At 38.7% G+C, this 26,186-nt stretch overlaps 1 protein-coding gene across 2 annotated transcripts in view; it reads left to right on the forward strand.

Moving 5' to 3' along the window:
• Positions 1 to 26,186, forward strand: part of LOC140514133 (bifunctional heparan sulfate N-deacetylase/N-sulfotransferase 4) — a 397,643-nt gene that overhangs the window by 181,462 nt on the left and 189,995 nt on the right. For both annotated transcript variants that reach the window (XM_072624210.1, XM_072624211.1), the window contains exon 4: positions 13,732 to 13,886. In XM_072624210.1, coding sequence (XP_072480311.1) covers positions 13,732 to 13,886 — 155 coding nt within the window. The remainder of the gene's footprint in view (positions 1 to 13,731; positions 13,887 to 26,186) is intronic.

A 26,186-nucleotide genomic window follows, 5' to 3' on the forward strand; every position in this document is an offset into this window, starting at 1 on the left:
ACTGAGGGAAGAATCCAGGTGTTGCCAAGTAGTCTAGGGTCCCAGGGATGGTCTTGATAGATCAAACTCAGGAAGGATCCTGATGGGAGTAGCTGGTAATAGGATCAAAGGGAGGAATATGAAAAGGATGCTAAATATGAGACTGGGAGTATCTGGGCTGGGAGAAATGGAAGGGAAATTCAAGGAGCCCCTCCTCACCAAGGCCAGACTTTCTGGGGGCCCTTTAGACGAATGGGACAAAAGCCTTCCTGATCCAAGGGAAAAAGTCTTGGCTTGGGCTTGTACCTCATCATTCCTCCCTCAAACAAATGGGACCCAAATACTTTTGTGGTAAGGGGTGAAGGTCTCAGCTTCTAAAACTGCTTCCTACTGGCAAGGGATGTAGAGCTGTCCCTGCCTCTCTGGGTCCTATTCAAGGCATCAGACTTCAGAACCTGGGCAGTGCCAGGTTCAGTCAGCTGGAGACCTTGGATTCAGTCAAAGGTTGGTATGTAGCCTGGGCTATCATTGGGAAGTTGATGGTTTGCACTCTGGAAAAGACAAACCTGGCAAGAAATTTAAGCAAACAAGGACCAAACAGGCACACAAGAATTATAGCCAGTAAAGGAATAAGAGTAGGGGCAAGTATAGAAAGAAACAAGGATTCCCATGAAGAAGATGATTTAGGGGCTCTAAGTTATTATGGTCTGAGTTTGGGAGCCCCAAGGATAAGAATGGTTCCACACTAAGCTCTCAGCTGAGAAGGGTGTCTTTAAGAGATCAATTAGAGTATTGTAACTAGAAGGAACTGTGGCATTGTCTCTTAACTTAGGAGTCAAACTTAGAAAGGGAAACCTACTAGAAGAGTAGGGGGAGGGATGCAGTCAAAGGTGCAAGTAGGAAATGCTCCTTTGAAACAACTGGGACAGCTGGCCAATGTAAAGTTCCGGATACGCTTGGAAGCAAGGTGTTGAGATGGAAAAAGTAGCCCATAGAGAGGTGGCCAACATAAAAAGGGTGGCATAGACCTCTGAAGAAGTCGTATTGAGAAGGGAAACTTTCGCAAAAGTTGCTTCTCCCCTGCCTAATGACTTTCCCAGTTTGACCAAGGAATTATCCTTCTATTTTTGGAGGCCAAATGTATTTGAAGTATTAGGAAGGAGGAGAAAATGGGTTAACACTATTATTGCCAATTCAAAAGGAAACAATTTCACAAGACAGAAAGAAGTAAAAAGAAAGAAATGTTGTCCCTGGAGGGGATTAAAGAAGACTATATCAAGGCCAAAACATAGAAGGGCATGTTTGACAGGGGAATTTTTTTCTGTCAGGTATCCCCTTTCTTTCCAGATTGCTCCATAGGCATATAGAACAAGAAAAACATACCTTGAGTAAATAAAAACATCAACTGGTCTGGTGTCAGGTACTAAGGAATGGGGTAAGACTCCGAAAGCCTGTCGTCTCCTTTCATCAACATACAGAGTGAAAGGGTTTTCTAGATTGGGTAGGGTTAGTGCTGGGGCGATGGTCAAATTAGTTTTCACAGTCTCAAAAACTTTATCTTTGTCCAGACTCCATTCTAGAGGGAGTAAGTCAGGGCCTTGAGTAGAGTCATAAAGGAGCTTAGCAATAAAACCAGAATTAGGAAGCCAGAATCTACAAAAATCAGCCATGTCTAAAAAGACTTGAACTTGTGTCTTAGTGCTTTTGCTCTCAGAGGTTAGGAAGAGAGAGGTAGATGTCAGTTCATGGCCCAGATACTTTTAAGAACTGGCATGCCATCTGGACTTTATTCAAAGAGACCCTATAGCCTTGAGTGCCCAAGAAATTAAGGGCTTCTTTGGCAGCAGCAAAAGAAGCCTCCTGGGTGGGGCTACAAATAAGAATTTCATCCACATACTGAATTAAACTATTATTCATTAGTTTCAGGTTCCTTAAATGCCTTCCCAAAGCCTGACCAAATACATGAGGGTTATCTTGAAACCCTTGGGGCAAGACTGTCCATGTTAGCTGACATGGACTTGATTCCCCAGGAAGAGTCCATTCAAAGGAAAAAGTAAATTGTGAGTATTCTCCATTAGGCTTTTTTCTGGGCGGGACTGCAGTGTTGTATGGAGATGAACAAGGAAGAAGGATGTTATACTTTAATTAAGTATATTGTCCTTTAATTAAAGGATAGAAGTCCTTCTCAGGCCTCAGGCTTAATCAGATACTGGCTGAGATGGGGAATACTTCAGGATCTGGGAGGCTAACAATGGCTAGGGTGGCTGAAGTAGCTCACCCTGAAATTCCTGGATTCCAAACAATTGACTCAACTGTCTCCCACATTCTCAAGCAAACGTGAGGAGATTTCGTGAACCTCTAAAGGGAAAAGGGAGATGGAAGGATTAACCAGAGAAAATTAGCTCCCCAATCTCACCATCAGGTCCCTTTCAAGAAAGCTAGAGGAGGTCATAAGGAAGGAGTTTTAAACAACAGATCCTCAAGTCGGCTGGGTAGGGAGTATGTCTGGAGATATTCCTTAGTTCCCCCTTCAATGCCTATGACTCAAGGGGTTAAGGGGTGGGTAGAGCCAGAGCAATTAGTTAAAACAGAGAATTCAGCCATGTTAAAGTGAGTAACCTTACCTTCAGCCTCAATTTTTGCCCAGAGCTTGAAGAGAAAGGGGTGTGCATGTGTGTGTGCGTGTGTATGTTCATCTTTCGTTACCAAAGACCATGTCATCAGAGAAATGATGACATGACTTGCACTTGACTTTGTTTTGAGTGAGGGAGGGCTATGCAGGTCATCAACCTCACTTCTTCTTCAGAACTATCTGAATCCAGTGACCAGATATTCATCAGGATGACTGGAGTTGACCCAGGAAGATGCAATTGGTGTTAAGTGACTTGCCCAAGGTCACACAGCTAGTGAGTGTCAAGTGTCTGAGGTGAGATTTGAATTCAGGTCCTCTTGACTTCTGCACTGGTGCTCTATCCACTGCAGCACCTGGCTGCCCCATAAGAGAAAGGTGGAGAAGGTGGGAGCACTGCCAAGCCTCAGGCTTCTCCGTTTTTCTGAGTCTTGAGAAGACTGGAGGACAAGGTATTAAGGTCACTTTTTCAGCCTTGGAGACAATCCTTCCTCCAATGTCCCTTCTGGTCACATGGGCACAGTTCCATAGGTGTTGGTTCCTGGGGTTCCCTCTGGGGGGGTCACCCTGAAGGGGCATTTCTTGTATCAGTGACCCTCCTTGTGGCATCGCAAGCAGGTTTCCCCACTGCCCAAGCAGACAGCCTGCCTCCAAGGGAGTGCCCTGGAGGGATGCTCCCTGGGTCTTTTCCTGGCCATAGCAACAGCCAAGAATTGAGCATGTATCTGTCTCTGGCCCCTCTGCACTCTTTTTCCTCTGCTTTGACTAGGTTTCTATTGTTGAAGACTCCAAAGGCCATCTCCAGTAATTGGGCCTGAGGTATTTGGGTCCCATTGCCAATTTCTGCAGTTTCCTTCTAACATCTGGGGCAGACTGATTAATAAAATACATTCTAAGGATTGCTGCCCCTTCTATGAAGTCAGGATCCAAATCTGTATGCTTTTTAATAGCTACTACTAGCCAGTCTTGAAAAAGGACAGGATTTTCCTTTTCTCCCTGAGTAATTTCCCTAACTTTTTGAAAATTTATTTGCTTTTTAAATGCAGTTCTCAGGCCTTCTAACAGGCAAATTACCATATGGTCTCTCTTTCCTCCAGCCTCACTCTTTTGATAATCCCATCCTGGGTTACTAGTGAGAAAAGCAGCTGCTCCCGGGGTGGGGGTGGGGGAAGGTATTTTGTGGGATCGTTGCTAGCCAAACGATCCCCAGACTTTTGGGTGTGCTTCCAAATAGTCCTCTTCTCCTCAATGGTACAGCAGACAGAGAAAAAAATGTGGATCGTTCCAAGAAAGTTCAAATTGTAGGGATATGTCCCTAAAACCCTCAGTAAACTTAGTGGGGTCTTCTGAGTATTTCCCCAGTTTCTCTTTAACCTGAATGAGGTCTGAGATGGAGAATGGAACATGTAGTCTAATAGTCCCACTAGAGGCAGGCACTTCCCGCAGGGGAAAAAAAGTCTTGAAGGTACTGTGGGGCTAGGGGCTCATTTAGAGAGATAGAAAGTCTCACTTCTTGTGAGGGAGGGACTAGAGAATGCTAATTCAACTGGTTTGGGCTGTAAGGCCAGGGCATCTGGCTGGCAGAACGAAAGATCAGCTAGTGAGGAACAGAAGGGGTCAGAGGGTGAGATACCCCAGAGAGTGTGGTGGGAGCGGGTCCTGAGGCCAGAGTGGATATTGCCTCAGTGAGAGGGGCTGTAGAGGGAGGCACCTCAGCAAAGACCCATGGCTGGGAACTGAGCAGGGGTCATTGAGGGGGGAAGGGCCATGGGAGGAGATACAGGATAGGAGATGTGGAAGATAAATGAGACAGGAATTGAGGGGGGTTGGGGTAGAGGAAAAGGGAAGGGAAACCAAGGAAAAGAAGGGGTGGCCAAGAAGGGGTAGGCCAGGGTTGTGGGAAGTAAGAGAGCAGCAGGAGGGGCTGTGGGAGATTGGGGTGAGGATAGGAGTTGGGAAGGTGGGAACAGAATGGGAAGGAGGTTAGGCTGAGACCCAAACATCCAATTCACCCCCATTGTCCTTTTGTGGGGCAGGTCTGGCTACAGGCATCTTACAATCTTTTCTGAGAATGGGGTCCTGAAAGAGCTTGACAAAGGCAATTATATAGGGTATAGGTTTTGGCAACAATAGGGTATAGGGTATAGGTTTTGGCAACAATGTAACTCTAACTATAAAAGAGTATTACACTGTAAGGTCCCAAAAATGGGCCAGACTTCATGGTCCTCCAGGTGATCCGGTTGTGGTTTGAGAAGTGCTGTGGACCCCAAAATACCACCACACAGGGTCCTGCTCAAATGAATTTGACTCAAACCTTCTTAAAGACAAAATTTATTAAAGATTCACCATACTGGATTGACTGTCAAAGAGCCTAAGCATTTGTAACACTTGTATTAACAAGTGGGCCAGATACAATCTCAGTTAAACAGAGCCTGAGCTAGATTGAATCTGAGTACCTTCATGGAGGCAGGATGGAACTTAAATACAGAAAAGACTGAGGGAAGAATCCAGGTGCTGCCCAGTAGTCTGGAGCCCCAGGGATGAACTTGATAGGGGAGGTCAACCTGAATGTCCAGAGGTCTTGATGACCAGTACCCTGGGGTAAATACAGATCAAATCTAGGGAGGATCTTGATAGGAGTAGCCAGCCGCCTGGGGAATGGGATTTTGATAAGATCAAGGGTGGGGAGTGCAACAGAGACTTGGACACAGTGACAATGAAAAGCTTATGGGCCCCAAGAGACTGCCCAAAGATTCAAGGAGAGTTCAAGGAGGTTCTCAGAGTCTGTACCCCATCAATACTGTGGCCAAACTGTGTTGCAAAAGAACACCAACTTTTTCTTTTTTAAGTTCTTTAAGGAAGCTAAATTTTTTCCAATTTTGCAAAAGACAACCCAAAGATGAATTTTGGGGAACTGAAGAGGACTGACTTATTACAGGTGAGACTGGAAGTCCCTCCCTCCATAAAGGACATGGGAGTAAACTTGAAAAAAATGAGAGGAAAAAAAGTAACTGACATTTCCCTAATTCCCTAGTGCCCAGGGAATTCAGAGAGTTGGGCACACACTTCCTGATAGGGCATCCATCCTTGTCTGTGCTTTGGAGGGTGTGCCCAGGTCCATGGCCTCAAACACACCCACTGGACCGATAACCTGAGAGCGTCAGGCTGAGTGCAAGACAGGCTTATAGTTGACTGACCTCTAAGACCTGAGAGGTCCAAAAACCACTTCCAAGGTGCTTGGAGAGCGAGAAGGGGATAAGAAGAGGTGGAGGCTTACATATCTTCCAGTCTTGAAAGAACTTGAGATTAGCAATTCTTCCGGCTCAGAGAACCAAAATGTTGAGATTTGGGGTGTGCTGAGGAGCCCCAAAATACTGGCATGCCCAGTCCTGCTCAAATGAATTTGACACAAGTCATCTTAAAGCCAAAGAAAAACAAAGTTTATTAAAAATTTGCCATATTGGGTTGACTCTCAAGGAGCCTGAACATTTGTAATGCTTGTGTTCACAAGTGGGCCAGACAGAATCCCAGCTAGACAGAATCTGAGCTGGACTGAATCTGAGCACCTTCATGGAGGTGAGAAGGAACTTAAATACAGAAAAAGACTGAGGGAAGAATTCAGGTGTCACCAAGTAGTCTGGGGTCAAAAGGGATGGTCTTGATAGATCAAACCCAGGGAGGATTCTGATGGGAATGGCTGGTAATAAGATCAAAGGGAGGAATATGAAAAGGATGCTAAATAGAAGACAGGGAGTATCTAGGCTGGGAGAAATGGAAGAGGAACCCAAGGAGCCCCCCCCAACCAATGCCAGACTTTCTGGGGGCCCTTCAGACAAATGCGACAAAAGCCCTCCCAATCCATGGGAAAAAAGTCCTGGCTTGGGCTTGTGCCTCATCCATCTCACATATATAACATAAAGAAGAAAAAACAGAGATCATAGATTCTTGAGTTATGACCTGTATACAGTACCACACTATCTAACATGAGCAGCAATCTACGTAGTCAAGGTTTAAATGCTTGTTAAAGTTAAAGGTTTAAATCTCAAGTTTGTGGGAAATAGATATATCTGAATTAATGCTAAACTTAATAAAATAACTGTCTAACACTTACTTCATCATCACTTACCTATAAGTTTGGGCCTGGCTGTGAAATGGGTTTCAAAGTGAAATCATGACTTCATTTTTGGTGAAATAACATAGATTTTATGCCTCCTGTCGTTTCTAGCATTGAACAACAGAGCTTGGATTAAATGAAACGTGTTCTCAAAGTGGAATATTCAGAATACATTGGAATAATTATAGGGCATAGCTTGACCTTTACTCACCAAATATTTTAAAATAAGTCCTAGGTTATTTCTCATTCTCTCAAGTTAATAATAAGAATCAACAAAACAGAAGCATCACAACCCTCCTCATGCTCCTCCTTTTCGTTCTCTTCTCCTATTTCTACTCCTCCTCCTCCTTTTTATGGTGATTGGATGGTCACAGTAGTAAAATTTTTATTTTCAGTGTTACATATCCTCTATGTTAAATATGCTCTAGAGAAATGTACTTGACAATGATTTTTTTTTTATTGTAATTGGTAGCATAAAGTCAACAATCATTTTAAAATACCTGTATCTGACAGGCACTATACTAAGTGCTTCACAATTACTTTTTCATTTGATCTTCACAACAACCTTTCAAGGTAAATGCTATTATCCGCATTTTAAAAACTGAGAGAATTGAGGCAGAGAGATTTTAGGTGATTTGTCCTGGATCAAAGAGCTAGTAAGTTGTATCAGTAAGCATCCCAACATACACAGGGGGACCTGCTATCACAGGTTCTTAGATCTGCATTCATAAAAGGAAAGGCAACTTTTGAGGGCTTAAAAATCACTTTAAATCAAGCACAGGTATCAGAGAAAATAAAAGTCAAAATTTTAGAGAAATCAAAAAATCAACAGACTACTTCCAAACTGCCTGACCACTAACATAATTATATCTTTACTGGAGAGGGAAGCATCAACATCTGTGTTTTCGAAAAGCCAGGAGGGAGGGGAGAAGGGGCTGCTTTTAGGGACTTCCCAGAATCTCATCTGGCACACAGAACTTCTTCCAAAAGCTAAGCCCTCAAAGTAAAACCTTACCCTCAGAGAATTTATACACTTTTTGGAGCCAGAGGGCATAAACCTCTGAACCAGTGCCTTAACAGAAAAAGCAAAAGGTGCTTGGGACCCTCCTACGAAACAGCTCCCCTATTGAGCTTCCCACAGTGGGCAGACCCATCAGAGGGTGGGAAAGATCCTTAATCACATTATTCAATCAGAGACACTTCTAGTAAAACAAAAACAGCAAAAGATCCTAATTTGATTGCCATTACATAAATTCCTGAGGGTAGATTTGAACTTTCTGACTCTTGGTCTGGTAATCTAACGACCTAGATGCCCCCTGTAAGCAAAGCTTTCCTCACAACAAACAAGCTTATTTATTCTTCAACTGCTGGGATAGGTTCTTTTTTTGGTACGTCCTTCTTTTACAGTCTTCAAGTAGCAGTAATACCATCAACACATATGAAAGCATTTATTTGTTCATGGAAATAAAATAGCACTCTACAATCCAGCCAAACTGGATTGGTCTCCGTTCCTCAAAAATGATTCTCCCTTTGTCATCTCCATGCATTTGTACTGACTGTCTCCCACATCTAGAATTCACTCTGTCCTTGCCTCTGTCTCATCTACATAGAAGCCTTTTCTTTAAAAACTCAGGGCAATGCTACCTTCAATGTGAAACTTCTCTTCACCTCCATGACTTACTAACGCTAACACTTGCATAATGATGCCTCTGTGTTAATGTAAGGTGCTGGAAAAAGCAAATTAAACATTAATTCCTTCATTTCAGAGTTTATAATCAAAGATAAACTATCCTTCCACCTTATTTTCTCTATATATAAAATTAGGCAGTTGATCTGAAGTCCCTTCCAATTCTAAATTTAAGATCCTCTATGAATTTGAAGAATAATTCTGTAATTTCCATTAAATCAGTCCAGTTAAAACTTAATACTTATTTTTCTGTCTTTGTGCATTCCCCACAAGCCATCCTCCAGACCTGAAATATTCTCCCTCCCCTACCTTCCACTTTTCAGAAGCTTATATCCTTTCCACATTCAGTTCAAAGGTCCCATTTTCCACAAAGCCTTTCCTGTATTTCTCTCTTTCTTTCTTTTTTTCTTTCTTTCTTTCCTTTTTCTTTCTTCCTTTCTTCCTTTCTTTCTTTCTTTCTTCCTTCCTTCCTTCCTTCTTTTCTCTTTATTTTTTTTTGCAATTAACTCAGTTGTCAGAGTTTTTCCTCCTCAAATTATCTTGGATTTTATTATCTCTGTACATGTTATGTCCCAAAGTAGAATGTGAGCTTAGAGCTAAGGTTCTTAACATTTTTGTATGCCATTGACCGTCTGTATGGATCCTCTTCTCAGAATGAGTTTGTTAAATTCACAAAATAAAATGCTTAGAATTACAAATAAAACTAAATACATTGAAATACAGTTATCAAATTGAAACAGCAGCAAAGTTAATAAATCCCATGTTAAGAATCTGTATCCTAGAGAACAGACAGTATTTAGTGGACCCACTGTGTGCAGTCATCTCACACAGTGACTGAATGTTGGAGGTGCATAATAAATGTTTGCTTAATATTATTTCCTATAGGAACCATGATTTGTTTGAAGGAAATATAATCAACTGGGAAATTCAGGGAGATTGTTTAATATTTACTCAAAGTTTTATTTAAAAGGCATTCTCAACTATCTTGACATTCTTAATCCTAGTTTCATTTTAAGCTAATACTTGGAGTTACAGTCTGTTGATTATTAGATAATAGCCAATAGACAACAGAAGGATGCAGGTTGCTATCCTGTTAATTCAGAATAAATTTTCAATTGTATTTATAGCTAGAAATCAGTCTATGCTAAAGTAATCTTTGTTTTCATTTGCAACATCTGTTCTCCTTCTGTCTTGGTACTATGCTAATCAATCTTCCAGAGAAAAACACATTTTTACCACTGCTAATACTGTTAATGTGAGAGAACTATGTTGGTACTAGGAGGTCAAATTGGGATCCATTTGGCTTGTGCACTGGCAGAAAAATGTTAAACAATGACTGCATGGTTGAAAACACAGTGTCCTAAGATGCAAATCCTGCCAAATGGAAGTTTTGTTCAGGTGCCCCTCGGCTTCCCAGCTTCAGCTTTCATGACTTTTTATTTTTTTATGTCAGGATGATGTAATGTATTGGGCACTTAGCTTGAAGTCAGGAATATCTTAATTAAAATCCTGTGTCATGCAATTACCAGCTGGGTGACCCTAGGCAAGTCACTTCATTTCTTTGTATCTCAGTTTCCTCCTCTATAAAATGAAGGGATTAGCCTCAAAGGTCCCTAGAAGCTCCACATCTATGATCATCTAATTCAGAAACCTAAAGCTTGATGTTCAAAGTCACAGGTGAATCACCAATGCTGATAGTTAAAGCTATTTAAACTGAATTTAAAACACTGAACTATTTTCAAAATAAAATTTGAGCCTTGTGATATAATTTATGAATCACCATTTGGATTTTAAAAGTCCTTATGAAAAACAATAAGTACTTGTGAATTTAAAATATAGTCATTTATTTCTAGGACTGTATCAGTAAGCACCCCAACATACACAGGGCAGCCTGCTATTACAGATTCTTAGATCTGCATTCATAAAAGGAGAGGCAATTCTTTTTTTTTTTTTTTATTAAATTTATTTATTTAACTTTTAACATTCATTTTCACAAAATTTTGGGTTACAAATTTTCTCCCCTTTTATCCCCTCCCCCCCCAAACACCAAGCATTCTAATTGCCCCTATGACCAATCTGCTCTCTCTTCTATCATCCCTCTCTGCCCTTGTCTCCATCTTCTCTTTTGTCCTGTAGGGGCAGATAGCTTTCTATACCCCTTTACCTGTTTTTCTTATTTCCTAGTGGCAAGAACATTACTCGACAGTTGATCCTAACACTTTGAGTTCCAACTTCTCTTCCTCCCTCCCTCCCCACCCCTTCCCTTTGGAAGGCAAGCAATTCAATATAGGCCATATCTGTGTAGTTTTGCAAATGACTTCCATAATAGTTGTGTTGTATAGGACTAACTATATTTCCCTCCATCCTATCCTGTCCCCCATTACTTCTATTCTTTTTTGATCCTATCCCTCCCCATGAGTGTCGACCTCGAATTGCACAGGAGAGGCAATTCTTGAGGGGTTAACAATCACTTTAATCAAGCACATGTATCATTCAGTTAGTTCAAGGGAAAATTCAGCACCCTGGATTTCAGAGAAAATACAAAGAAATCAAAATTCAACAGACAGAGCTTCCAAACTATCTGACATAAGCAATACATCTATCATAAATCAACAGACAGGTCCAACTGTCTGACCATAGTTACCAGAGAGGAATGAACCAACACCTGGGTTTTCCCAGGGTATTGCTTAATGACTTCCCAGAATCTCATCTAGCACACAAACCTTCTTCCAAAAACTAAGCCCCAAAGTGAAACCCCACCTCAGAGTCTTTATGCACTTTTTAGAGTAAGAATGCATCACATCCATTGAGAACCAGTGTCTCATTAACAAAAGGTGTGGCTTTCCTACAAATCTTCCATCAATCAGTTAGGAAGATCCTCCTTAATCACATTATTTAATCAAAGGCACTTTTAGTAAAACAAAACAAAAACAGCAAAAGATGCTACTTTGTTTTCCCTTATAATCCACCCTTCCAGGATCCTTAGCCCTACAATCTAAATGAACATGGATCCTGGAATAAATAGAGGCATTATACTTCTTGATTAGACTAAAACAAAAACAGCAAAAGATCCTACTTTACTTGCCATTACAGGAACAAACCCCAAAATTCCTATAGATTGATTTGTGGAAAAAAATAAATGAGCAAAAATGCTCAATATAGTAGCATCTGACAATAAATGCATTTCACACTACTAAAACTAGGAGATTAATAGTGCTCTACCTCTGTGCCATGAAAAGAGACATATATGTATTATGATTTTTTTTTCCAGGAATCTCCATTGGTTTTTCAGTTATTCAGGATTGTATTTTCTTTTAACGATCTTTTCATAGAAGATGATTTTCATGTACTGCCATAGCCCTAGAGAACAGTCATGTTGACCCTTTTCTTTCATTTAGGTGCAACAGCCAATGAGAATGCTTGCTTAGGAGGTGTCAAGATGCTTGACCCAATATCTATTCATGCTTTATTGTATTGGTGTGATCATTCATTGTGCATTGCCATGGTTCTCTTGGTCCTGCCAGTTTTGCTCCTCCTTCAGGAATAAAAATCCTCCAATGTTCCTTTGAAATGCTCATAATCACAATTTCCTAAAGCAAATACATATCTTATAGTTTACTCAAACAATCTTCATTTATGGGGCAACTGGTTTTTTTCTAGTTCTCAGCTCTCACAAAGAGTGCTGCTATGAGCACTTTATGTGGTAGCATAAAACTGAAAGGTGATGGGGTCATCAACTGGGCAATGACTGAAAAGTTGCTTTTATCCAGGATGATCTTTCGTATATGAATTCCACTGAATGTCATTGTACAATATAAATAATGAAACATTCAGAGAAACAAGGGAAGACACAAATGAACTGATGAAAGGTGAAATGAGCAGAATTAGAACTTATGCCTTGAAATAACAATGTAAAGAACAATGATGAAAGACTAAAGAACTCTGATCACTTCCCACAACCTCAAAAGATCAGTGATAAACCATAATCCCCACCTTCCCACCTGCTGGCTGAGAGGTAATAGACTGAAGGGACAAAATGAGTCTTACATTTTCAGACAAGAGCAGTAAAACACATTTTTTTCTCTGACTTACAGTCAAAGGAAATCGAAACAAAATCAACAATTGTTCAAATACCTATATCTGGTAACAATAATAATAATAATAAAACAGAAGATAATTTGAGGAGGGGGAAAGCTCTGACAACTGAGTAAATTGTAAATGAAAAGGATAAAGAGGAAGGAAGGAAGAAAAAGAAAGAAAGGAAGAAAAAGGAAAGAAAGGAAGGAAGGAAGGAAGGAAGGAAGGAAGGAAGGAAGGAAGGAAGGAAGGAAGGAAGGAAGGAAGGAAGGAAGGAAAGTGAAGGGAAGGGAAGGAAAAGGGAAAGGGAAGGGAAGGAAAAGGGAAAGGAAGGGAAAGGGAAGGGAAGGGAAAGAAATGGGAAGGGAAGGGAAGGGAAGGGAAGGGAAGGGAAGGGAAAGAAATGGGAAGGGAAGGGAAGGGAAGGGAAGGGAAGGGAAGGGAAGGTAAGAGAAGGGGAAGGGGAAGAGGAAGGGAAGGAGAAAACAGGAAAGACTTCATGGAAAATAAGGTCCTTGAACTGAATGTGGAAAGGATGTGAGCTACTGAAAGGTGGAAGGTAAGGGAGGGACAATATTCCAGATCTTGAGGATGGCTTGTGGGGAATGCACAAAGATTAAATATTAAGATGGAGAATAAAGAGTACTCCAGTTTAACTGGAAAGAGTGCACAGAAGAGATCAATATGAAGAAAGCTGGAATGATAACTAGTAACAAAATTGTGATGGCTTGTAAATGGTAGGCAGAAGATCCCTTTAGTTGTTAAAAGAGATGATTTTGATTTGAGGAGGGGGGAATGACGTAATTGCAAAAACAGCATTAATAAAATTTTTAAATACACAGAACAGAAGGAAAGGACATTCAGAAGGAACACAGAAAGGAAGGGAGCTGTTGATCCTACCATGTTAAATTTGATGTATTTTTTTAAAGGTGTACGTGGTAGATTGAGTGAGAGTTTCATATTAAATCCTCTTTTATAGTCTTTGTATTTGCAGATGTTTATGTTTGTTGATTACTGTTAAGTACATACTTTTAAATTTTTTTTCTAAAAAAGAACACTGCTATGAATATTTTAACATACAGTGGGATTTTATTTCTATATTTGATTTCCTTGACATATAACCTCTACTTTTGTGATTGAAACTGAACTAATAGCTGGGTCTATTCTCATATGAATAGTAGGGAATGCAGAACAGGCTACTGGTTTTCTGCCTGTTCCTGAAACCAGTTTTCACTTATTTCATAGGAACAGAAGAGGAAGATGAGGGGGATGACCTCTTGCTGGGGTCTGTGGATGAATTCTGGTGGTTTCCTCACATGTGGAGTCACATGCAGCCCCATCTCTTCCATAACGAGTCATCCCTGGTGGAGCAGATGATTCTCAACAAGGAGTTTGCACTAGTGAGTACTGATCATGGGGTGGTGATGTTGGATTCAATGACCCACCTCAATATGGAAGGATAACTTCAAAAAACTTAAATTGTGGGCCATGTTGGGAAAATATAATGCTTGTCAAAGCTAGCCAGATTAAAACTAGAGTTACTTTTGTGAAGTACCAGATTTTTGTTTCAAAAGTAAAGTTTGGCTTAATTTATACAAGCAGGATCAACCATTAAATAAGTGAAAACATTAAAAATAAATGAAATCACAGAAGTACTTGCAACTCCTTGATAATTTCAGCACTTAATGAATTCCCTTAAAGGATAAGATCTCCTGTTCTCACTTTCTCACCATGAAAACTTAGTATGTACTTATTAATTCTTTGAGGATTGGGAAATGGGGTGGAACATGAGATTTGTGATGTCTGTGGAGTAAAATCTCAGGATGAAATTGCCTATGACACTGAGGGAGATTATGCTTATATGATATGCTTTTAGATGCAGGACTGGAAGCCAGATTTTCTTATCTCCAAGTCCAACAATCTACCCATTAAGCCACACTGTGTCTCCTTATCCCCATCATTGTTTCATAGACTTAGACTTGGAAAGGACCTCCAAGGTTCTTAAGATCATAGATTTAGAGCTGAAAAGGACTTTGCAAGACATCTAACCCACCACCCCTTTGATAGATGAGAAAGCAGAGACCAAGGAAGATAAATGATTTGCCACAGAGCTGGTCAGTGGTCTACCTCCAGGTCATGTTCCTGTCCATTGTATCATGCTGTCTCTAACCAGAACTTAGGAGATAAGATCATGACATCCTGAAATATGATGAACTAAGGCTTCTATATAGTAATATATGTAAGATCTGAATAACCAAAAGAGGTGAGTCTGGTAGCTTCCTATAGTTTATCAATAAATAGAAGGTACATCACAAATAACATTTGCTATTGGGCTGGTCTGCTGCGAGAAACTAGCTGCCACTGCCTGACCCGTGGCCACTGCTGGAAGCCCTACTGCTACTACTCCTACTGCCAGCATATGTCAGTAGTAAAGGCTGATCAGCAAGCTTTAAAGGAAATTCTAATGAATACTACAAGTCACTAAAATATAAATGGGATCCTGGCACTCTGAAAATATGAATTATTTATGATTTATTGCTTAGAAATAAAGTTCCCATAAAAATAAATATATATAGTAGCATATTGCTTCTCTTAAATGAATAGTATGATACCAAAAGGACTATTATCTCTACCATTAACCTCAGTGACTGATACCTCCCTTATCCCCATTGACTATACCTGATGTCAACCTGGTTCATTGATAGCTATACATTGTATCACTTAGCTTTCCTTACAAGGATTCTTCGTTTGTATACATCATCCCTCTTCTAATCTGAAAGAACCAATCACCAAGCATTTATTACGTACTATACTGTATTCCAGGCAGTGTCCTAGGCACAAAGGACATCAAACCAAAACCAAAATTGTATTTCTTTCCTCAAGGAATTTCCATTCTAACAGGAATTCAAAGTGTCCTACTTAAAGCTATCCAATTTATGGGATATCTGCATTTTCAAAGTGTAGGTATTAGAGTACAACTATTTGAATTTGAAAAGCTTTTTGTCACTTTCAAGACTTAACCCAGAATTTCTAAGAAGTATATATATGCATTTGTCTGCTGATTAGTAGTTGGTTGGCAGTAGGGGAAAGACAAGTAGTTTTTGGATCTCCCAGCATTTGTACATTTATACAAATTTGTACATCTTGTACATTTTCTCCTTCAGACTTTTATATTTGCTGCAGTTTTTTTGTTTTCTTTTTTCTACTATTTTTTCTAATTCTATCTTCATTAATTTTATTAATGAGAAAATTTTTGTGTAGTAATTTTCTTAATCTTTTTATCATTTCCCTATTCCTCTTGAGGTTAATAATTCTCTACCTACTCATAGCATGAAAGGTACTTGATCTCATTCTCTTCTAAATTTTAATGGTTTAACTTTTCATAATTAATGTGCTGCTTCTGAGCTTATTGGAATTTGAGGTATAAAATGATGATGTTATCCTAATTTCTGCCCAAATGTTTGCAAATGATCTCAGCAAATTTTTGTCCAAAAAAAAAGTCTTTCTCCTATTAACTTATGTTGTTGAGTTTATGGAATCAATACCTTTTTCTGTTTATTTCCTTATTTTTGCTTATTTGTTCGGTTTCACTTATTGCTTGTTCAAACCAATAAGAAATAATTTTGATGATTACTATTTTATAAGGTAGTTTGGGTCTATTAATGCTATGTTGCATTCATTTGTACTTTTACTCATTATCCTCCCAGAAGAGTCTAAACATTTTATTCTCTGAAATGTATTTTGCTATTTTGTCTTATTTTTTAAAAGGTCACCTTTGTAATTTGATGGCTGTAGTAAAAAAAAAATCTGTAAATTAATCCATGGAGTATTGATATTTTTATTATATAATATAGCCAAAGTATGAACAGTAAATATTTCTCCAATAATTTGTCCTTTATTTATTTAAATATTATTTTGTAATTGCGTTTTTATAAATATTATAAATTGCATTGTATTTATAAATGCTGTATCATGGTTGTGTACTCCTCAGATATTTTACCAACCCTGAAGTCAGGAAGACTCATTTTTCCTGAGTTCAAATCTGACCTCAACCCTGGGCAGGCACTTAACCCTGTTTGTCTCAGATTCCTTAACTGTAAAATGAGCTGGAGAAGACAATGCCAAATCATTCTAGTATCTTTGCAAAGTCAGACCTGTCTGAAAAATAACTGAATGACAAATCATCATTTTGAAGAAGCTTGTATAGGGCAGGAACTCTTCTAAGTGATGATGATACATATCAAAAGTGAAACACTTTCTCACCTTTGTTTATTTCCTTTCCTGAGTAGGTGATCAGGCATCTTGGTTATTCTCCTGTTTTTTCAATCTTTTTGCGTTTTTTTTCTTCTGGGTTTATCCACTATATTTCTTTCCATTTCTACATTTCTTTGCGTTCCAATTCTGTTGTTTTCTTTTTCAGAGAATCTACTGTTATATATATTATTTGTCTTTGTTCTAAATTTACATGTCCACTTGGACTTGTTCACTCATGTGGGTCATTGGCTACTTTTTCATTTCTCCTCCTGTTACCTCTTGTCTTTCTTGATCAGTCACTCTGCTCATTTTTATGTTTTCCTTACTGAAAAAGTACATGAAATCTTTCCTTTCAGAAGACATAGCATTTTCTGCCTCTCTTCTGTCCTCTAATGAGATACATTGTAGGGGGGCTGTGACACTCAAATAAGATTATGGATGCAAACTATTTTGCACACCTCAAAGTGCTATATAAATGCCAGTGATTTTAATTATTTGACAATCAACAGGTCTCCAGTCTGGTAGTGATTTCACTCCTGGAGTCTCCTTTTTGCTTGTTGTTGTTAAGTAGTTTTTCAGTCATGTCTGACTTTCTATATGACCCCATTTGAGGTTTCCCTGACAAATATAGTGGAGTGGTTTGCCATTTCCTTCTCTGGCTCATTTTACAGATGAGGAACTGAGGCAAACAAGGTAAAGTGACTTGCCCGGAGTCACACAGCTAGTAAGTATCTGAGGTCACATTTGAACTCAGGAAGATGAGTCTTCTGGCTCCAGGTCCAGCACTCTGTCCACTGCATCTTCTACTGAACTCTTGATGAGCTTAAGCAATGCTTATAGAGCAATACTTGGGGAGACAAACAGATAGAGAGACAGACAGACAGAGAGATGGATGGATGGATGGATGGACGGACAGACAGATGGATGTACAGATTGATAGACACACATTTTTAAGGTTCTTCTGCATTAACAATCGCCAGTACAATAACTCAAACCTGCGATATAAATGCTAATACTGAAAATGTAGCATTGAGTTTCAGCACACCTATCAGCTTCCCTGAGAAAGGAAGGTGTCTGGTTGGTTTGTGAGCTATTCTGTAATGAGACTCAAAGAAGTCAATAATATTGTTTCCGTTTACTACCTTTACTCCACCATCTTCCCTACAAATGGTCTGGCATCACCCCGAGAGGGATGAAGAAGCCTTTATTTGATTCTTTTCACCTTTTTTCTCACTCCTATTGGATGCCTATTAGCTCTTATGCTGTATTAATTAATTTTAATCAGGGTTGCATATCTAATTTACTCCCTCCTCTATTTTCCTGGTTTCTGGGCTCCATACTCCTCCACAGTCAAGCCTTTTTCATCTTCTAAGAATTCATGCATCTAAATTAATGCTCCTAGTACAATTCCTCCTTGAAAACTTCATGGAGGTTCATTTCAAATGCATCTAAAAGTGGCCCTACCCAGTAGATCATGGACCACTAAGATCCAGCATTCAAAAAGTGAACAGTGGTACATAAGAGCAAGAGGCATGAAATGAGTGAACAGAAGTTCACTAGCTTGAAAGCCCTGAGATCTCCAAAACTTCTAGGAAATTTTACATATCCCTCTAAACCAAGTTTCTAATAAAATATCCATGAGGATGATAAGTCAATCCAAAGGCTTAGGTTGGGGGAGGGGGAAGGAGAGAAAGAGAAAGGAGATGAAGGAGGGAAGGGGAAAAGCTAATTAAATTGGCATCCAGGGTTTCTTTTTTTGTATAACAATTGCTTTTCATTTATATTCTGTTGTTACTGATGCATGCATTATCTACTGTGATATTGGGGAGAGTAATTCCAAGGAAATCTCTCACAGTCTTCCTGGGATTCCAGAAGCTCATCTTTTCAACAGTGTTGGTTGAATTTTACATTGTTAGAGGATGCTATAGAAAACACTTAGTATCAGCTAATATGAAGTATGCATTGTAAATTAAAACCACTGTTTCTCATTTAGCCAGAGATATCCCGAGCCTGACCTCTATTCATCGAGGAAATTTAGCTTCAACATAAATGAGAATCATTTGACTCTTCTTTTCAGCTTTGTTCACTCTAAACCTACTCTTGCTCTTACTACTTGATATCTAATGATGGCTGAGTTCAACTGTTTGTAGTATTACCTCTCCAAGAGCTACGCCTTAACCTTTGGAAAGGACTTGGATATAATTGCTTTCTAATGTAACGTCAAAAGCTATTTAGAGTCCATCGAGAGCAATTAGACTTGGTTAGTCAGCGTGATAAAGAACTGAACCGAAGTCTATAAATATTTTCTTTTGAAAGGATTCTATCATGTATTCACTGTCAAAATATTACTACAATTAAGTCAGTTACACAGAGTTTAATAGCGTTGTTTCATTCATCTTGCAGTCTGGTAGAATAACAAATTTTAGGAAATCTTTTATTCATAAGAGTCCTCTACACCACCAGTGCAAAACAATTACCAATAGGAGTGTGACTGGGAAATATTTCTTCATTATTAAATAATTATCTTCCTATACTTGTGTAATGTTTTGAAAATACAAGTATTAAAACAAATTAGGGACAGGATGGGATAATTGAATGTATTGAACTAGAGGTCAGAAGGTGCAGGTTCTAATTCTGGTTCTGCCAATAATTAACTGTAACCTTGGGCAAGTCATCAAACTTCATTGCTTCAATTTCTGCATTTATAAAATATGCACCATAATATTTAACATTGCTAGAGATTTAGAGTGGACATAGAACTGTAATATCTCTCATTTTACATATGAAGATACTGAGATTCTAACAATTTAAGCAAAGTAATAATTATGCTTAAGAACTTAATATACAAATAGCAAAAGACAGAACCAGGATTCCAGTTTTGGTCATCCAACTCAAGCCTAGTGCTCTTTCAACCACATCATATTTCACCTTCATAAATTAAGTTATACTAAATGATTTGCAAGATCCTTTCTAGCTTAATATCTATTGCATGATCATTCTAAATATTACTGTTGCTTCATAAATTCAAGTTGATAGTATTTCATTGGAGTTATGATTTCACCCACACTATTATTCATACACCCATTACTGTTACTCTTAACATCAATGAACATCACTGGCTCTCCACACCCTCTTATATGAAATTTGTTGCCAGACTTTCCTAGATGCTGCACATTTATATTCTCAGATCTACGCACAGTGCCCGGCCCAGAGTAAGCACAAGTAAAGGCTGTCTCTGTTTCTTTGTCTTGGTATCTCTCTGTCTCTGTCTCTGCCTCTCTATGTCCATCTCTCTGTCTTTCTGTCTCTGTATCTCTATCTCTCCCTCTCTCTCCCTTTCTCACTCTCTCTTTCTCCCAATATTCAAGAGGACCTCTTCTCAATAGCTTAAGAAATCCTATAATTAGGGGCAGCAACATCTCATTTAGGTGTCAATTTGTGGTCTCTTATTGAAGTTATATGTCCAGCCCACTCTTTGTATGACATATATATATATATATTCTTGATAATGTATTTTCTACTTCCTGTACACAAACAATAACTAGTAACATGCCACAATCTGCTTTACCATTTGCCTTTTTGCTTCTCTTCAAGTATTTTCATAAATTATTTTAAGTCTTCTGAGATGGTTGCTTCATGTTGATCACTATGTAGCATCCCTGGGAGAATATTGCTTTTAAAGACTTCTTTAATGAAATCAATTTGGGATCACTTAAAATACTATTAAATTTCTGAAACATGAGTCATCCCTATCTTTTTCTTCTAGTCTAGACCAGGAACATTGTCTATTTGTTATACCTCGCCACCTCTGCTTGCTCTGAAAATCTTTTTATTAACTACCTCTCATTGTCCCTAATTATTTAGAGCAAAATGGAATAAGTCTAATCTTTCAAGATAACCCTTGTATGTGAAATTAGCTTTCATGATCTCACTCAGTTTTTTCACCATGTTAAACACGACCATTTCTTTGAACAGATTTCCGAATACCATGATTTCAAGTGTTTTCCCAGCTTGGTTGCTCTCTGTTCAACACACTCTATATTTTCAATATCTTTCCAGACATAGGATGGTCAGAAACTGAACACTATGATTCAGGTGTGCTTCCTGTGGAAGAAGACAAAGGGCCTAACACCTCTATCTTTCTAAATCACATATCTCTATTTATTATCACAGACATCTAGGTAGAAGAGTGGATAGAATATTGAACTTGGAAACAGAAAATACTGAGTTCAGGTCTTTTCTCAGACACATAACAAACCTGTGATCTGATTCACTTAACATCTCACACTCTCAGTTTCCTCATTTGCAAAATAATAAACCACACCAAATTCACAGAGTTGCTTTTAAGGATCAAAGGAGACCACAAATGTAAAACACTTAGCAACTCTTAAAGCATTACAAAAAATTTCATTATTATTATCATTGGATTAGGTGTTTTGTCTTTTATGACACACCGTTGTCTCACACAGAGCTTGATAACTACTACAGGCCTTTTCTCATATGAACTATTGCGTAGACAAAATTTTCTCTGCATTTTTATATGTGATTTATAGTCAATTTCATGATATTAGATACATACAACATTCCAAGCTATTGATATAATTGTGGAGCGTGGATCTGTTGTGTAAAGCATACAAACTCTTCTTCTCAGCTCCCTGCTGTTGGCAAATTTTGTAAGCATGTTATCTGTGCCTTTAAATCAGGAATAAAAGCTTTCAGCAAGAGAGAGTCCAAAGCAGAGTTATACAGTAATCCACTATAGATCTCCCTCTGGCTTGGAGCAGGTCTGCCACTTTGGGGTTCTGTTCAATCAGTTAGTTTCAGTCCCACTAAACTGTACTAGAATCTAAAAGAACTCTCCATCTATTCTTCTTCTGGCTATGGATGACAGAGGAAGTGATCTGAAATTGGTTTCATTAAAGAAGAAATGTCACAGGAATAGTTTATTTTTGTAATTCTAATAATGAATCCTCGGAATTATTTGGAGTTCTTGCAACAGATTGTTGAGAAAAACAAAAATTTGTTTTGTTTTGTTTTAAGTAAAAGAAAGCATATTTTTGTTCCCAAGAAGGTTGTGCTTTCACACTTGTATTACCATGTAATGCCCCTAATGGATCACAAGCCAGATTACTGGTTTTCAAAGTCTAGCCCCTGCTTTTGTAAACTATTTCATTCATAAGCGTAGGGTGGGGATGAGGGTAATCTAATATTAAAAACCTGGTTCCCAAGATGCGACATTTACTTAGCTTTGCATTTGGCACCAAGGTCAAAAAAAAGCCCAAGACATTTGTCTCTCTTTATTTCAGAAAATTATGGGTCTCAGATACCAGTTTTCTTTCTTGTCACTACATGGAAACAAAACCTTCAAGACAACAGGGGACAAAGAAGGAAACAGAGAGGTTTAGAACCCTGAGAAGAAGAGTTTATGATGAACAAGGTCGATGAAAACCTTATCATTTTAACCTAATCTCCTTTTCAGTGAGGGAGAAGAAAGTGCCTGAAACCTGCCTAGACCTAAATAATTTATTCTTACTCCTCAGTAGAGTTGGCTAGAAAGAAGTAAGAAATAGTGTTTTGTTGTTTTAAGTTTTACATTCAGACTCATTATAGTTTCCAAATGGCTGGTGCCGTTTGATCCATTAATAGTAGCAGAATGTGTAATATCCTGAAGCAATGAAGATCAATGGGTGCTTTCTAAGGGCTGATTTCCTTCTCAACAATGATACAAGCTTGTGCTTGATGTTTTATTGAGCAGGCTGGTGTCTTATTCATGACTAACTTCAAGTGAAGAATAAAACAAAATAAAAACACTGGCTTTTGTAATCTTGCCTTTGAAACTATAATGCAGGTATTCCCTTAGGATGAGAGATTTTTCAAATAAATATATAATACATACTTCAATTTATCTCACATATTTGAATTGTCCTCAATTTCAAAAAACCTAATAAGAAACAACTAAGGTAAAGAATCAAGAGTCACAGAGGGTGCTAGCCTTAGCAGTACAGTATACTTTGTAATGAAAGCAAAGCATCATGGAAATGGAATGAATAGCGTGGAGGAACTGGGAGATAAACTTGTCATTAAAATCTGCATTGCTGAGACTATACTATATATGCGTGTATATATATATATATATATATATATACACACACACACACACACACACACACACATATACACATACGCATGTATGTATATATAGTATGTACGTATATAGTATATTTCATGCTTACTATGTGAAGACATTGTGTTGAGCACTAATGATCAAAAAACAGACAAGAGAGTCTTTGATCTCAAGGAACTTAAATTCTAATAAAAGTAGACATCAAAAACAAGGCGTGGGGGGGGGATGGGAGAGATCTAGTGTGGAAAAGGGTGAGCACCAGCCATAGCTTGGACATAGCTTGAAGTGGCCTAGTGGAAGCTGGACCAGGCCGTATATGATAAAACTCACTAGTAAGAGCCCAGATTCCTGGAGCAGGAGTACAAGTTCAAGTGAGAAGAGGTGACCAGAGTATAGGCAGAATGGCTTAGAGATGACTAGCAATTGGCACTATGAGGTCTCATTTGGGCAAAATAAGATAAAAGCTCATCTTTAAGAGTTCAGGATCCAAGTGCTTAGTAAGTGTTTTTCAATGGCTTGGTTGACTGCACCAGCTGTTTTTGACCCCTAAGCCTGTTTCTCTACATGCTTCTAAGGGGTATTGTGAACCTATAGGTAATGCAACACATAACAAAGTCATAGCTAGAAAATTTGACATTTTAGGAAAAATCAAGAGTAGCCGGAGACTTAAGATGATGATAATTTGGTAAAATTGAGATAAGGTAGAAAAGGGCCCTGACGTTTATGGCACAGCTGATACCATCAACTCCAAGAAAGAGGATGAAAGGAGAGGATCATATACCAAGGAACCTGGAAGCAGGGGTAGGTAGCCCGTGAAAGGAAAGAGAATGACTTCGGGCACAGAACTTGGCTGGAACACAATGGAACTCACCCTACCCTCTCCAACAAAGAGGGCCAGAGTCAAGAACCTAGTAACCCCACTCATTCTGACAAATGGATGCTTTCTCTATAGTTTTCTAGATGTGCTATGGGAATAGAATGCTAGCTGTCACTTGACTGACTTTTTACTCTAAATGACATTTTCTCAAAGGCCTCTGAATAGTCCTGTCTTTGGATAATATCATTCTCTATTGTTTGCATTCTTTTCTAAGGCATGGAACAATTTCCCCCCAATATTCTTTCTGAGCTAGATACTGTTTTACTGTTTAGCCTATCATCTATGGCAAAGAGCAGCATCTCAATGGTCTTTTAGTAATTCTCTCAATCTAGAGGGCTTTTCTGTAGGATTTCTTGTTTCTTCTCTACAAAAACAAACAAAAACTCCAAAAAACACATTTTGTTTATAGTTGCATGGCAACTGACTGTCTCTACAGTTTCTTCTTGCTCTTTAGGCCAATGGGAATTTTCTATATGATCCTCCCACTATACTTTGATTCTCTATAATTTGGCCTCCTTTCCAGGCCAAGAAGCATTGTGCCCTTGGTTTCGGAGATATGTGATTTAGAACATGTATTCCATGGTACGGCTTCGTTTTCTAGGCCAAAGGACGTTTGCTCTATGCTCTAATAGTCATGCTTTTTGTATAGAAGTACTGTTTTCTCCATGGTATTACTCTTCATCTAGGATAATGGCCATTTTCTTTATGAACCTCTAGACATTGTGGAGAGGGTGATTAAAGGAGCTAGATTCTACAGTTTTGTTTCTTCACTGGGCAAATGACATTTTTCTATGTTCTAGTCACTGGAGTTAGGAAGTGGAACCTAGGGGGGGAAGATTCTCTATAGTATTTCTTCCTCTCTAGGTAAAGTGACATTTTCTCTACAATAATTTAGAAGCTTTAATTTTAAAAAAGGATCTAATATGTTGTATGGCTTCCTCTTTATTCCAAGAGGCATTTCTATTTCATCTTCTAGTCACTAAGCAGATAATCATTCACTGTAGTATAGCTTTCTCCATAGGTCAGTTTTCTCTGTGACACTGGATCTACTTTGAATGTGAAGAGTTTGTTTCTTTGTTACTGCTTATTCTTTTGGCCAAGAATCATTCACTTGTCTTCCAGTGGCTATACTCTTTATTTCCCTTGGCTAAAGGTGCTCTCCCAATCACTCTATCTTAAGGGTCTGTTTTGTCTCTCCCTATATTTTATTGTAGTCTTTATGGTGGACAGTTCCCTATAATTTGTCTTCCTCACTGTGAGGGAGGTCGGAACTTGATTTCATTGGTGAATGTGTGTGTGTCCATGCTTTGGCATGGGTGAGATGATGAGTTCATTTTCACACATATTGAATTTGTTACAGATGTGACATCCAGGAGATTTCTGAGACATAGACTGAGAGATTAGAACTCTGTGAATCCATTTGGGAGTCACTTGTTTATAGATGACAAATGAACTTATGGGAGCAGAGGAAAGGAGAACCCAAGATTGAAATAGAAAGCAATAATGAGACTGGTAGGGAAATGGGAAACTCAGGGAGAAAATAGTGTCTAAGGAGAGGGAGTTAATCAACAAAAGCTGAAGAAAGAACAAAAGCAGAGGGTCTTTATTAGGACGATGAACAGCCATCATATTAGCATTCAAGAAATCATTGGTAACCTGTGAGAGCAATTTCAATGGATTGATCAAGTTCAAAACCCTGTTGTTGGGGATATGTAGTGACTAAATGGACATGAAATATAAGCAGCAAGGATAGCTGGATTATTCCAGGAGATTAGCAGTGGAAGGAGAATAGCTTATGGGAAAAGCAGAGCCAAGCAAAGAAGTTTTAAAGGCAAAGAAATCTAAACAAGTTTGTAGGAAAGAGAGAAAGATAAAATGATTTGATGTTCAAATTCATTGGGTTTTTACCCCCTTAGAGCAAAAGGTATGTTCGCAGTTTTCAAGTGAATCTGTACAGTGGTATGAATGCCTTGGAATCTGATTTCTAGAGGCTTGTACCAATTGAATTCTGAGGTGTTTGTGTTACTTCTTTGACATGATCGATAAACATTTATTAGGCATCTACTGTGTACCAAACACTGCTAAGCACTGGGTTTACACATATAGTTCCTGCCTCAAAGAACTTACAATCTAACGAGGGAGACAACATGCAAGTTAATATATACAAAGCAAGGCATATACAGTATAAATAAGGAAAAAAATAGCAGAGGGATAAGGCAAATTAAAAGAGTATAAGCATTTAGAATTAAAGATGAGATTTTAGTTGGAACTCAAAGAAAATCAGAAAAGTTGACCAGAAAAAAGCAAAGTTGAGGAGGGAGAGAATTCCAGGCATGAGGGACAGTCAGACAAAATGTCCAGAACCAACTGCTACACAGGCATTTAGTGTGGTTGAATTCAACTATAATTATGGCTCTTCTGAATGAATGAATGAATGAATGAATG

This window comes from Notamacropus eugenii, chromosome 7 (assembly GCF_028372415.1).
Source record: "Notamacropus eugenii isolate mMacEug1 chromosome 7, mMacEug1.pri_v2, whole genome shotgun sequence".
Classification (NCBI taxonomy): domain Eukaryota; kingdom Metazoa; phylum Chordata; class Mammalia; order Diprotodontia; family Macropodidae; genus Notamacropus; species Notamacropus eugenii.